Source organism: Octodon degus, unplaced genomic scaffold (assembly GCF_000260255.1).
Source record: "Octodon degus isolate 3935 unplaced genomic scaffold, OctDeg1.0 scaffold00089, whole genome shotgun sequence".
Classification (NCBI taxonomy): Eukaryota; Metazoa; Chordata; class Mammalia; order Rodentia; family Octodontidae; genus Octodon; species Octodon degus.
Window position 1 is genome coordinate 6,744,622 of NW_004524665.1, and position 13,882 is coordinate 6,758,503.

The window sequence follows — 13,882 nt, forward strand, 5'->3', positions numbered from 1 at the left end:
TAAAAGCCGCTAAAGAAAAGAAACAGATCACATTTAAAGGAAAACCCATCAGAATAATGGCAGATTTTTCTTCACAAACCATCAAGTCAAGAATAAGTAGCAGTGGCACAGGAAGGGAGGACATGAGGCAGGCAGGAGGGTGGGGTGCGCAGAGCCTCCCAGGTCAGGCCTGGCCTTTTGCCCCCACCTTGCTGCGGGCTGAGGACACTCTGCGCCTTCCCTGCGCCTCCTGCTCACTTGTTGCTTTCTTTGGGAGAAGGTGAACTTGGCTCCTGGGCCCATGTGACAGTCCTGGGCCTGCATCCCCATCCTTGCGTTGTTGCAGGTGCTGCTTGGATGTTCCAGGTACGAGGCTTTTATCCGAGTATATAAATATTCTCTCCCTCCCATGCTCTGTCTTCACTTTCTTTGTGTTTGTCTTCTTTAGCTGGGGAGCTGGAAGAGCCCTGAGGACCTGTCCTCCCTGTCTGAGCCTCCTGGGGCCCTGGAAAGCACAGGGATAGAGCAGGAAGGACATGCAGAAACAGGGATCGAGGCCCGCGCAACGAGGAGCCAGGCCTCTGCGCGCAGTTGGCGCTCAGCCAGCGCCTGTTGGACGCCGGCTTCTCCCCAGGCCCCCACTTCTGCTCCCCTGCATGGTTCACCGCTCTGAGGTCCACCTGCCCCCGCACTCTGCCTCACAGTAATCCCCAGCTTCTGCACTGCCCACCTCCTTGCCCCAAGTCCTTCTGTACAGAGCTGTTCTGTGAGCAGCTGTGGAGATGGGTTAGGGTCAGCAGAGCGTCACTGGCTGACCATGGCTGGGGCCCAAGTCCACGCACTCAGTTCTGCCCTTTCCCAGGTTCCTCGCAAGGCCTTCGCCTGGGGAGCTCTGCCCTACAACATGGCTTAAGCCACTGGGTTCTGAATCAGTCAAGGTGCTCCAGCTCTGAGCCTGGAGACAACATGTTGAACTCACTTGGGTTTCAGTCTCCTCGTCTGTAAAATGGGGATGACAGAAGTGCTGTACTTCAGACAGTTCCACGCAGTGCCTGGCCCTGGGCACGTGCTCTTGCAGGGGTCACCACAGTCCTGTCTCTTGTCTTCTGCAAGAAGCTTCTAGATCTGCTCATTTTTAAATGTAGATGGAGCTGCAGCTCCATGCAGATCCACCATTGGATACAAGTTTAGGGCTTTTAAAATGGACAAGGAAATTCATACGACCCAGCTAAGACAAACTTCAAAAGAAAAAGTTGGAGGGAAGTTTCCGACACAGAGGTTTTACCTTGTGGAACTTCAGCAGGGAGGCAAAAAAGTGAGTCCACAGACAAAAGCTAGTTTACGGGTCAGGGTGCAGAAGGCGCAGAAGGGTAAGGGAGATGGGGCTGGGGAGGAGGGGGCGAGGGGGAGGGACACGCTCTAGAGACCCCCTCAGAGGTGTGACCCCAAGAAGGCAGCAGGACAGAGAGGACAGTGAGTGCAGACACCAAAGTAGAGATGGAAGACCAGAGCAACAGGAGATGCAGGCAGCTGGGAAAAGGGCAGAGGCAGCATCCAGGGACAGAAGTGTCTCTTGTTTTATGAAGGCTGGATTCTAGGCTCCTCCTGGAGTGTCTTCCAAGCAGGAAGTCGGTGGAGGGAGTCATTCACCTGCGCAGTTTCACAGAGTCCTCTCCAGGCCACGTGCACTGGCGCTGCCTCCCACTCTGTGACTGAGACTCCCTTTGAGCTGGGCCCTTCAGTACTGGTTCTGCTTCCTTTCGCTTCCTTGATGGTCTCCTTTGTAACAAGGCACTTTTTGATTAAGCGCAATTTAAAATTTCTTTTGTTGCTTGCGCTTTTGGTCGTACATCTAAGAAGCCATCACCTGACCCAAAATCATGAAGATTCATGTCCACACTTTCTTCTGAGAGTCTTAGAACTTTCGCTCTTACTCGCAGGTTTACTATGTGTTCTTTGCATGGGACAAGAGGCAGGGCTCCACCTTCAGCCCTTTGTCATTGGCTGTCCAGCTATCGCAGCACCATTTGTTGGAAAGATTACTTGTGCATGGAGCTGTCCTCACCCCTCTGTTAAAAGTCAGCTGCCTGTCAGTGTAAGGCTTGCTTCTGGACCTGAGTTGTGTTCCACTGAGCTGTCTCCCCTGGTGCCGGAACCATGCTGTCTTGATTGCTACGATGTCATGCTAAGGTGGGAAATGACTTTCCTGACTTTTAGTTTAGCTGGGGCCCTAGACTCTCCATGTGTATTTTAAGATCAGTGCATTAATTTCTGCAAAGTAGCCAGTTGGAATTTTAATGAGAACTGCACTGAATCCGTGGGTCACTTTGGGGAAGATTCTCATCTTAGCAATGTTATTTGCAGCCCACGAACATGAAATGTCTTCCCATTTACTTAGGTCTTCTTTAAAACTTCTCCACAATGCTTTTGCAATATTCAGAGAAGTCTTATACCTCTGTTGTGTTGAAGAACTTATGGGAACACTTCCTATGGCGTGGGGAGGGCAGCAGGCCGATGGTGGTGGTTTGAGATGGTGGTGGGTGACAGAGGACTCTTTTAAGGAGCTTGGCGGGGGAATGAATGGGATGTGTGGGGTGCACAGCTGAGCTGCCCGAAGACTTTGGAGGACCTATCCAAGGGCCCCCGAGGGGCTGGGCTGAGATTCCACCAGGGTCCACACACCTACAGGGAACCAGCTTGCCCCTACAGTGCCATTGCCATAGGGATGGTGCAGTTTTCAGCCCTTCTGAGCAGAAGATGACATTGCTCCATGCATGTCCTGCATGCAGTTCATGGACACTTAAAATGAATTAGTCTATTTGGATGACAAATGTTGATCCTGAGCTGCATCCTGTGTGACAGCCTTGCAATTGGTGAGGTGCAGCCCCATCAGCAGGAACAGGAACAGGAGGCGTGGCTGCCCTGTCAGCAGCTCCCCTCCACGTGACACCACTACTCCAGCTCAGAGCCATCCCCACTGCACACTCATCCATCATGCTGGGGATGTCCCCACGATCGCCTGGCAGCCTCCGCACCCACCACCCCACGGCCCTGCCAGCCCCTCACAACTGTATTACTGTGGGCAGCTTCCAGTTATTGCCCAGCATTCACTCAACAAGGGCAATTTGCTTTTCTGCAGATAATGCCACCAAACAACTGCCACAGCCAGCACCAGGAAGGCCTGTGATTACCCTGTGGTGACACTGCAGCAGTTCAGGGAAGGGCCTGGCCAGAGAAGTAATGGTGCAGAAAATGCAGGTGTAGGCTGCTTTGTCTTGGCCTTGCTGTTCCCCGCCTTCATCCTAGACATAAAGGCAGACAGGCTGCGCAGCAGCCCAGCAGGGCAAAGCTCCTTCCAGAGGTAGGGAATGAAGGCAGGGCCAGCACAGGCCTAACTAGGGCAGGCCAATGCTTATGAAGGTGGCAGTGGGTGGGGGTGGGCACCCCTGCATTCTCAGGTGGGAGCGTTTCTCGAGGGATGATGGGAGGAGGACAAGGAGCAGGAGGTGAGCAGGAGGGTGCAGAGTTCGCGACTGGCCTGAGGACCTTCTGAAAAGCACTGCTCAGGAGAGGCTCAGAGGGGACCTGCGGTCAAAGCTGTGGTGGGGCACATGCAAGGAGGATTGGCCCCATGGCCAAGGGGAGAACCAGGATGTGCTCAGCATCCTCTAGGCTGGCTCTGCCTTTGGAGTCCCAGCACACACTGCTGGCACCTCGGCCCTGTTAGGAAGAGAGCAGAACCAGGCACTCAGAGTGCTGCAGTGAGCACACCGCCTCTGTGCCCAGCTGTGGCGGTCCCAGGTGTCAGGGCCTCCTGTCCCCACAGGCAAGGCTCCAGCTTGGAGCCACGGTGGCCGGCATGTCACTGGTCATGACCATGGGAGCGCCCCATGGGTCACCCAGGAGGGTTCAATCTGGAGGCCCCGGAGCTGGAGTCGCACACTGCGATTTAGAATTTCTTACTGGAGGGATGCTCCTGGGATTGGGCAAATCAAGCAGGTGCTGTGGCTGTGTGTGTGGGGGGAGGAACAGCACCCAGGCTCCCTGGTTTCTCTGCTTCTTGAACCTCGTGTTCAGGAGGATGTGGGGACACCTGGAATGGCATCTGAGGTGGGTGGGAGAAAGGCTGCCGAGTTCTGGGGAGCAAGCTGTGCAGCCCAGGGCTTGGCAACCCTTCTTCCCAGGTCCTTGCTGCCCCTTGACTCGCTGCTGCCCTCTGCTGTTCCTGCTGCTGAGGAGCTCAGGCCACCCTCAGGGGACTCTGGGGTCTGGGAAGAGGACAGAACAGGCCCAGGCCCTGGAGTTGCAGGAAGGCAACAGGAGCCCTGGTTCTGCTCCCCTGAGCTTACCCAGCGAGCCCCTTCCACGGTGAGACGGAGTGGGACTGCTAACCTCTCCTGTAGGGCGGTGCTGGCCAGGCTGGCCAGGTGGGACACGACCCCTCTCGCAACCTTCCCCTCATCCATGGCTCAGGCCTATGGCCTTGGGGAGGTCCGGGCCTGGGAACCTTTCCTCTTATGTGGCCCAGGTGTCTGCAATTTGCATTGCTCTGTGCAGAGGACCTCAGCATGGCCATGGGTGGGTCCTTCATGCAGAATGATCGCAGTAAATGTCCCCTTTGCCCACAGAGAGCTGGGCTCTGGAAAGCCCCGATGTGCGTCAGGAATAAACCAAAGGGGACTGCATGTGTGTGCACCCAAGAGAAGACCATTGGGACAGGAGCTGAGGCAGGGAGGGCCTGGGGGCGAGGGCTGTCAGCATCACCTTGCTGCCCCTTTGTCGCTGCCCCCCCAGTGAGCTGCCTTGCGAGGGCTTCCTGTGTGTGGCCACTCGGATCCGGACCTGGGATCCGGCTCTGGCTCTCCTGCCTTTTTACTTCCGCCTCAGTGTAGCGGCCAGCAGAGGGAGCTAAGCGCTAGGCTCCCAGATTAAATAATAAATGAGCTCTCCTAAGAGTTCCTCAAATGACAGAGCAATCAAGGCTCATTTGGAGAAGAAAGGAACGAGCTTTCATTCTCCCTCCAAATCATCTCTACCTGCTAGAGATGATGTATAATACATAAAGATCAAAAGTGATTAAAATCCTTATGAACTTAATCAGAAATTCAGTTAACCACTATTTGCTTTGGTCCAAATTGATGTGGAATAACAATCGTGTGTATCTGCAATTTTTTTTAACTTGTGAGAAATTGCTTGTGATTTGTGTGTGGGGAGGTGTCAGGGAAGGGGACGCTGAATGGAGAGAAAAGGAGGAAGGAAGCCATTGAAGGGGCTCCCGGGGCCCCCCAGGCTGCACTCAGCAATTCTGTTGATGCTCTTTGTTCATAAATGTCAGGTCTTTGGCTATGTATTATGATGAACAATAGGAAACCTTAATAATAACTCGCTGTGTGCCTGGGCTGTGACAGAGCAGAGCTCCCAAAATGGTTTATTCTCTTTGAATTGTATGTTTGGGGTGAAAAACATCTTCCCTCCTGCTTTCTTCCCTGTTTTCTTTCATTTTCTTCTAAATTATGCCTCCTAAGATCAGATCCTGATCCTTTCAAATGCCTGTGTGTGCACACACACACACACACACACACACACAGAGAGAGAGAGAGAGAGAGAGAGAGAGAGAGACAGACAGACAGACAGACAGACAGACAGACAGGCAGGCAGGCAGGCAGGCAGGTAGGCAGGCAGGCGGGCAGGCAGAGACCACTGCAGGAGATTTAAAAGCCCTGTCTCCTTTTTGCATTGAAAAGACAAGACTTTCTCAAAAAAGCAGAGATGATGCTGTGTGTTGGGGCTCCCTTGGAGGAAGGAATGGTCAAAGAAAGAGGCGAGGGAGACATGCTCACCTGCTTTTCAGCGTTGGGTACTTTTTTGTAGAAGGTTTTCTCTGTGTCTTCAATCCAAACCACGGATGGCTGAAGCTGTCGAGCCACCTGCCGAGAGAGCACAGCTGAGGTGACAAGTGAGTGGGACATGAAGACAGCAGGGCTTTGAGGTGCCCAGGCCCTGTGCCACCCCAGCACCCCTCTGCACCCCCGATTCCTGCACCTGTGTCTCCCTGCACCCCTGGGGCCTATCCTGAGGCACATACAATCTGCTTTAGGATCATGAGCCCTTTTGGCTTCCAATAAACCAGGTACTGTCTGCTGCAGAGGAATGGGATCCGGGCCATAAGTTTTAATCACAGCCTACTTGCCTTCCACAGATTTATTCAAGTTTGTTATCCAACACAAGGGCCCCGCCAAGCCATTTGTTTGGCTGTGCTTTTGTGGCTAAGGCTCCCCAGGGAAGGCTCTGAGCCCCTCCAGGGTGAGCAGGGCTTTGTGCTAGAGTTGGGAGGGGCCTTTGCATGCTCTGTGAATAATTGCCACACACCTAACAATCTCTTCAAAGCACCCCCATGAGTACAAAGTTCAGGTATTTTTGCAACAATTTGTGCTTTGTGCAAAATTGAGACAGATGAAAGCAGTTTCAACCACATATGTACTCCTATTTATGTATTTCTTAAAGCATCATTAAGGCAGCAGGTATGACTTTAAACCAAGACAGTTATTCAGCGAGTGGTGAGAGAGTCGCTAGGGACACCCTGGCTGTGTCTGTTTCTCCAACATTATGTGCCAAGCAGCAAGTCAGTGCTGGAAACAGCTTAGTGTGGACAGCGGCAGAGCCTGATCCTTGGGCAGCCTGATGCTGGGCAGGTGCATTCCTGGCCAGGACACTCAGAGAGAGAGAGAACAGCACTCACCATGCTTCACCAGGGAGCCGACACAGTTTTAGACTGAGAGCCACAAAGCCTAAGAGTTTGCAACCCTTGGTCTAAGTCCCAGCCCCCAGGCATTGCAGGTGGTGCCTGCCAGGAATGCCAGCAGCTAGTGACCTGGCAGAGTGTGCTGGGGTCGGGCACAGGCATGGCACGGTAGAGCTGGAAGGTGCCTGCACAGCCTCCTTCCTGGGTTTTCCTAACATGTGAAAACTCAGTCACTGAGGAGTGTGTGCCACTGCTGTTACTGTGCTACAGATGGGGACCCAGAGAGCTGAAAATGCCATGGGTTGCCAGGGCCACACGTCTGTGAAGCAGCAGAAGCAAGATAGAAGGCCAGGCTGGTGGGTGCAGCAGAGGCTACATGCACGATCCTCTCTTCTCCTCCATGAACACAGATGACAGCAGGCATCTTTCTGTCCCAGAAAGAACCCAGGCCTTGAAGCTGTGAGTCAGCGGGCTCAGACCCAAGCCCTGTGTGCTGATTCTTGCTCCTTTCTTCATGGGCTATCACTCCTCCAACCCCCTGCCCATCCGCTCCTGGGCTTGCTGAATCTGGGGTGGCCTGCACTGTGGCCTGACTGCTGTGAGTTAGATTTTGGCATGAGAGTCTGAGTAGCTGTTGCTTTGAAGATGGACAGAGCAGAAGACCACCCCAATGCCATTGGACTGTGGTGCTGAGCTGCGGGGCCAAACCCTCGGTGCCTGTTTGCATGCTGAGTCTGCTCTCCACACTCAAGCAAGGTTGTGGCCAGCACTCCCTGGTGCTGCCTCCAGGGTGCTGTCTGCACGGTTTCCTAGGGGAAGGTGATGTTGGTAGCATAGGCTCACAATCTCTGAATAACCAATGGCCACAGCTTTTATCAAACAAGATGGACAAAGGCTGCAGCAGGAAGGAGTGCCTCTTGTTTCCTCCCTCCCTCCCTCCCTCCTTTATGAGCCTTTATTTAGTAAAATTAGCTGTTATGTCAAAGCAACTTGTTCAGTGGAGCCCTAGCTTATGTGTGCTGCCATTCTCCGAGGAGGCCCTGGAGAGACATGCAGATCACGAGGAGACTCGGGCTGCAGATTGCGAGCTCCAGTTGTGATCACGAGCCCAGAGAGGCGCACAGGAGGGAACATGCACCTGCCCATCACCTGGAGCCCATCTGAGGGAACTGTGCGTAGGCATTGGGCTTCCAGCTACAGCACGGAGGACAGGGAGAGGTGTGGACATGGGTGCTGCCTGCGTGTGGCAGCGCAGCCACTCCTGGGATCCCTGTTCTGGTGCTTCTGGGTGGTGTTGGTCACAGATTATGCTCATAATTCACAGGAGGCAGACGCTGTGTGCCAGGTGCAGGGCAGCGTGAACAAGGCGGCAGGTGCTGGGCACCCAGACAAGGACCCTCCTGTATAGGCTGTCGCTGAGACTAGCCCTGGGCAGCCTAGAGCAAAGGGCTGCTGTCCAGCCTCAGTGGTATTTGTGTTCCCCCCTGGGGCTTATGCACAGCCAAGGCCAGAATCTGCAGCCTCAGTCCTCCTGCTTGGACACACCTGACTGGCCTCTCATCCAGCATCCCTGCTCTGCTCTCCTGCAGCTCAACTCCACCTGGGGCTCCTCTCTGGCTCCCCAGGAACTTCCATTAGCTTCTGTGCTCATGAGGCCCCACCGTCCTCAGGACCACTTCCCAGTGTGGTGCCTGCCTTCTGGAAGCTTCTGGATTCAACGCAGGCCAAAACTGGTTTCCCCTTCTCCAACTCACAGTCTTGCCTTCTGCCAGTTCCCTGTGTCTGGCCATCCACCTCATAGGCGTGGGTGTCACCCTGGCATCCCCACCTACTGCTGGTTCTGCCTTCCAGCACCGCTCAGGGTCCACCTTCCATCCAACATGGCTCCTGCTGCCGTCACAGGGCCCTTGTGGAAGTGGGCTCCTTGGACCCTCCTTGCTAAGAGCTGCTTGGGCCTAAAGTCGAAAGGGAACTCCTCCTAGTCCTTAAAGTAAACAAGACAATGCAATGTGATATGCAGAAGGCTTAAGCTTCTTAGGAGAAAGACAACGCAGAGCAACAGAGGCCAACGTCTTCTTTCCTTCCACACTTACCCAGCTTCTACTGAGGCCACTGGGCCAGCCTTTCTCACATCAAGGCTGCGTTTCAGGCTGCCTTGTATTCTTGCCAAAGCAGGGTCCACTCCTCTCCTGTGTCCAGCTGGCAAGCACCGGCTCTCCCCTAGCTTCCACTTATGCACTTTGGGTCTCTGGTCCCACTTAAGGGAGTCACAGACACAAGCACGTTGGTGTTGCCCTTCTCTTCCTAGAGCTGAGTAAAATGCACATGGACATGGAACACAAGAGACGCAAAGCTTGGGCCTGGCCTGAGATCCACAGGTCTACTTCCAGCTCCTGGGCATGGCCGGTGGACTTCTGGCTGCAGCATTCTGTTGAGTGCAGAAGTTACCTATTCCTTTAGCTTGCCTGCTTCTTTGGCTTTCCCTGGAGAATTCCATGCTTCCTGCATTTCTTAGCACCGACTGCAAAAGGATTCCTTTCCCAGGCTGTTCACCTGCTCTGGGGACACACAGGCTGGGGTCACACAGGCTGGGGGAGCCCTTTGGAAGGGCTCAACTATTGCAGCATGAAACAAAGCATTTCCCAAGAGAGGTCTTTGACAATGACAGCAGAGTGCAAGGCAACACTGCTAGCCTTACTGGCCACAGGCTGCCTCTCACGGTGAGGTTAGCGAGACGGAGCAACCTGGGAGGGTTGGCCACGCACCTGGGGAAGCAGGGTGAGCCTGGCCCGCAAGCTGTGCTGCTAAGTGGGCACTGCAGCACTGCTGCCATGGAACATAAGACGCCTGGCCTGGGGTGTCTGGACCTGGACTGTGTCATGCTCTTCTCCTGCCAATAGGGAGATCACAGAACCTTGCCCTCCTGTCCTCCAGAGCGCTGGTCTCTGGAGAGTTCTCCCACCCCTCCCTGGGGCTCTGAGTGGTCAGGGGACTCCTGGTGACCACATTCAGTCCTGGGAGGACATGAGGGGGTATGTGGAACTGCTTCCAGGGAGGGACCCGAGGAGGTGAGGCTGCTCTCCCTGGGGACGGAGACACTCAGTGTGAAATGCTGGCTGCTAATGTTCAAGAGACTAGTGGGGAGGGAGGAGGGGCCCAGACGCTTCTGGGCTGGAGTGTAGAACGAGGCTCCTCTCCCACTCTTTCTTCAGAAAACAAGAGCAGAGGAGTGTGGAGGTGCCAGGCACAAGGAGCTGCACGGAGGCTGAACTCCAGGGGCTCACCATGGGTGATGGGTACCAGCACAGTCCGCTAGTGATGGCAAGGGAGGCGCGGCCAGGGTGACTGGGAGACCTGAGGGGGTATGAGGGCTTCTCAGAGGTGGCTAGAGTGTGCAGTGCTGGGGTCAAGGGCACGTAATTCCTAACTCAGTCCGCCGACTGGCTTGCACAGCTCTGGGTAGGTAAGGGTGCCCCTCTCTGGGTGTGGGCGCTGCCTATGTGTGCAGCTTGGGTGAGACATAAGGCATGCAGGGTGCAGCAGGGTGTTTCACTGCCTCTCGCTCTGCTGCCTGCTCACCCCCTCTGCCAGGCCCCCCTGCCAGCTGACTACAAACGGAAAGTTCTGTGTGCTGTGAGCTCGGGGGACCTTTCCTCCTTCGACTTTGGGCATCAGGTATTTTGTCTCAGCCACAAGAACAGTAACAAAGGCAGGAGGGCACAGCCACATGCCCTCCAAGGTCTCCAGAAGGTCCTGGCATGGGAGGATGAGCTGCATGTGGAGATAGGAGGAGGGAATGGGGCACCTCATGCAGGGGCATGTGGAAAGACCAGGGAGGCTGTAGCCATGCTGTGGCATCTCAGAAGCCATGGGGAATCGGGGAAGACTTGAATCAGAAAGTCTGAGCCCATCTGTGACACACAGGCCTGTCCAGTGACCATGCAGGCTTGCCACCGGCTGAGGATGGTGCAATGCCCAGGCGATGGCAGCCAGAAGCTTCTGACAGGGACATGAGGTTGAGCAGGTGGTATGGGGGGCAGAGGGTGGAGTGAGGACAGAATCGGCCAGGCGTGGTGGGATCTGGCAGCAGGATGCCTGGAGGAGGGGGATGGTGGTCCGAGGAGGGCACAGGATGAGGAGTGAGTGCTGGGCTCTGCTGAGGGCACCTCAAGCCTGAGGACAGTGGGCAGGGAGGGAACATGGAGAGTGCAGGAGAGGCAGTGATGGAAGGGTGGTAGGAACCCACAGAGCAGAGGGAGGGGGCCACAGAGCAAGAGGGAAGATAGATGGAGGACGGGGAGGGGTGGGGATGTCCTGGGCCGTGGGAGACAGTGCCACTCTTGGAGCCAGGCGAAGACAGGAATGGGTGGAGCTATTCAGTGCTGCTGGGGGTTTGGACATGAGGATGTGGCTGGTGACCTTGGCAGAAACAGAGGGCAAAAGCCAACACCATGCGGAGGGGGCAGGGCAGTTCTTCCCGAAGGGTGGGTGGACGGTGAACATGGAGAGGTGTGTGTGGGGGGTCTTCTCAAGCTGCCAGGTGGGTTCAGGGCTAGGGTGGAAAGATGGGCTGGGTGGGGAGAGAGCCTGGTCCCCCTCACTGAGGGCCTGGGGGCAGGTAGGAGTGAAGCCAGATGCGCTTGGCAGGTGCGACCGGCAGAGGCCTTTTGGGGAGACCCTCTTTGCTTTCTGCTAGCGCTGGAGCAGCTCTCACTCACCAGTGACAGTGCCAGCCTGCACGGCCTGGCGCAGGCAACGCCTCTCCCCTCTGCCTGGCATCTGAGCCTTGCCCTATGCACGCTGGCAGCAGTGGGCCACTCCTCCTGTGCTGCGGGCTGTGCCCGCTTCCAATGAAGCCTGTGCTACAACTTCATGCTGACTCGAGGCGCCATAGTGTGTGCCTCTAACGTCCGGTTCCTCAGTATCTAGAAGGTTCCTGCCGTGGCCTCCCATCTAACGGTGCTTGGAGGGCATTTCAGCACGTGGAGCACCATTCCTGCGGGAGCAGTCGTGGGTGGAAGGGTCGCCGCCCTCCCGGGGGAATCCCCCCGCCTCCAACGGGCGGGGCAGACCTGTGTGAGTCTCCAGCAGTGAGCCCCGGCCTCTCTGGCTTCCCACACCTCTCTGCCGCGAGTGTAAGCATAAAAAGCTCTGCCAATTTGCTAATGAAAAATGGTATCCTTTGTTCTTTTAATTTTCATTTAGCTATGCAAAGGCTTCTCTTCAATTACCCGCAGATAGTTTGAGGTCATGGGCAATTAAATGTAATTAATTCATAATTGGACTTCTCCGAAGTCCTGTAGGACAGTTCCCGAAACTGCCAGCAGAGGGCTCCTCAGTCCCATCGAACGGGCAGGCGTTCTGGGCCTACAACAACGGAATTAGACAAATTTCTAGATAAACGTGCTTTCCGTGTCCTGCCTTTCCATCCGTGTGGGTTTTCTAGATCTGACCTTTAGCACCCCCCAGGGGCATCGGCGAACTTGAAACCCATCATGTTTTGGCTTTAAGTGATCCATTCCCTGTAAGTTTTAGGGCTTCTGACAGAGAACAGAGGGAGAAAACTAGCTGCAGTCTTCCCAGGTACCATGCCCCAGTGTACCAGGCTGGACTGGAGCACTGATTCCTGCATCCCGCATGTGGCAGAGGGTGTGCGTGTGCCGGCTCGCGGCAGGGGCACCGAGGAGGTGGGGACATCTCGCCTGTGTAGCCTCCTGGGTCTTGGTAGCTAGGTGCTGCAGAGCTGGCGTGTGGGGTGGGAATGGATGTGCGTTATTGGGGGGCTCACACTACTGTACTGTGGCCCCTGGAGTCTATGTAAGCCCTCAATACCTGAAGTCCTTCTGTTCCACATTTCCCACTACTTAAGAATCACTCTGAGGGCCGGCTTGATAGCTCAGTGGATTAAAGTGCCTGATTAGGCAGAGCACAGCAGCAGGGGTTCGATTCCTGGCATGACATGCTGGCTCCGCCTGTGGGGCACGCTGAGATGGTGATTGAGAATGGGTGTGGTGGCACGTGCCTATAATCCCAGCGCTTGGGAGGCTGAAAACAGGAGGATCACTATGAGTCTGATCTACATAGTGAGACCCTGTAGACCCTGTCCTAAATTTAAAAAAAAAAAAAAAAGAATTACTCTGAATTTCTGTTTCCTTGTAACACCTTGGATGTGATCCTGGATGTTATTTCAAGTCCGCGCTGGAGGTTAGCTGAGCTGATTAATTTACAAATTAAGTAACCATCAAGAGAGGAGCACATGTGTACTAGAGTCAGGAGCCTGGCTAGGCTGACCTTAGGTGGAGAGGAAGATAAACTGAGGCACAGAAGAGGAAGGAGGGAGCTGAGTGTGCAGAGGCTCAGGGCAGGTGGGCGGCCACTCTGCTAGGCAGCAAGCTGGGTGGGGGGCACAGGGCACTGCACTGATGGCCCGGGCAGAATTCAGGGGCAGGGAATCATGATGGGGAGGGTGCCGGGCCCAGCAGTCACCTCACTGCGTGTGAGCCTGTGCCTTCCAGCCCCTTCTGGTGGCACCAAGATGTGAGGTCTCCCTGGGTGGCCCTGGGTCTGGCCAGCCCGGGAAGCACAGGTCCTGCTAGGAAGCTCCATGCACCCCCATGTGCATCTAGGTGGGATACAAATTCTTCACTCTTTGTGACATCCAGCCTGGCCCCACACAGAGCCTCTATGTGCCCGATTTACAGCCACAACATTCTATGACACGCCCACCTGCCAACTCCTGCCCTGCATCCACTGCCCTGCACCCAGGATGTCTTCCAGGAGAGGGGAAGCTAGAACGTCCCAGCCTGAGTGTGCAGAGGTGCAGTCCCCTTGCTTCTTTCCTCCTGGAGTCCCCGTTCTGGTGACAGCATGCCACACACTGTGCTGCACACTGTGGCCACCACCTGGCAAGGGTGTGGTTCTTTTTTCCTCCTTTTCTCTCTGCAGGTGAAAGTATCCCTGACCCTGGAGACATCCCTGCTTGACTTGGCTTAGATTCCCTCACCTACTTGGCTCCCTCCTACCATCCTACCAGGACCAAGAGCTGCCGTTCTGAGCCAGTGGAAGCCAGGGCAGAGGTCTCACCAACCACCCTGAGGCGGGCACCCCATCTCCAAGACCTCTGATTCTGATGGGGGTGACCTTCAGCAAAGATGCAGTGTC

The 13,882-nt window shown here is 55.2% G+C and overlaps 1 protein-coding gene across 3 annotated transcripts in view; it reads right to left on the reverse strand.

The window, feature by feature from the left end:
• The window catches only part of Iqca1 (IQ motif containing with AAA domain 1), a 135,330-nt gene that overhangs the window by 12,060 nt on the left and 109,388 nt on the right, over nucleotides 1–13,882 (reverse strand). For all 3 annotated transcript variants that reach the window (XM_023722227.1, XM_023722226.1, XM_004637340.2), the window contains one exon: nucleotides 5,820–5,906. In XM_023722227.1, coding sequence (XP_023577995.1) covers nucleotides 5,820–5,906 — 87 coding nt within the window. The remainder of the gene's footprint in view (nucleotides 1–5,819; nucleotides 5,907–13,882) is intronic.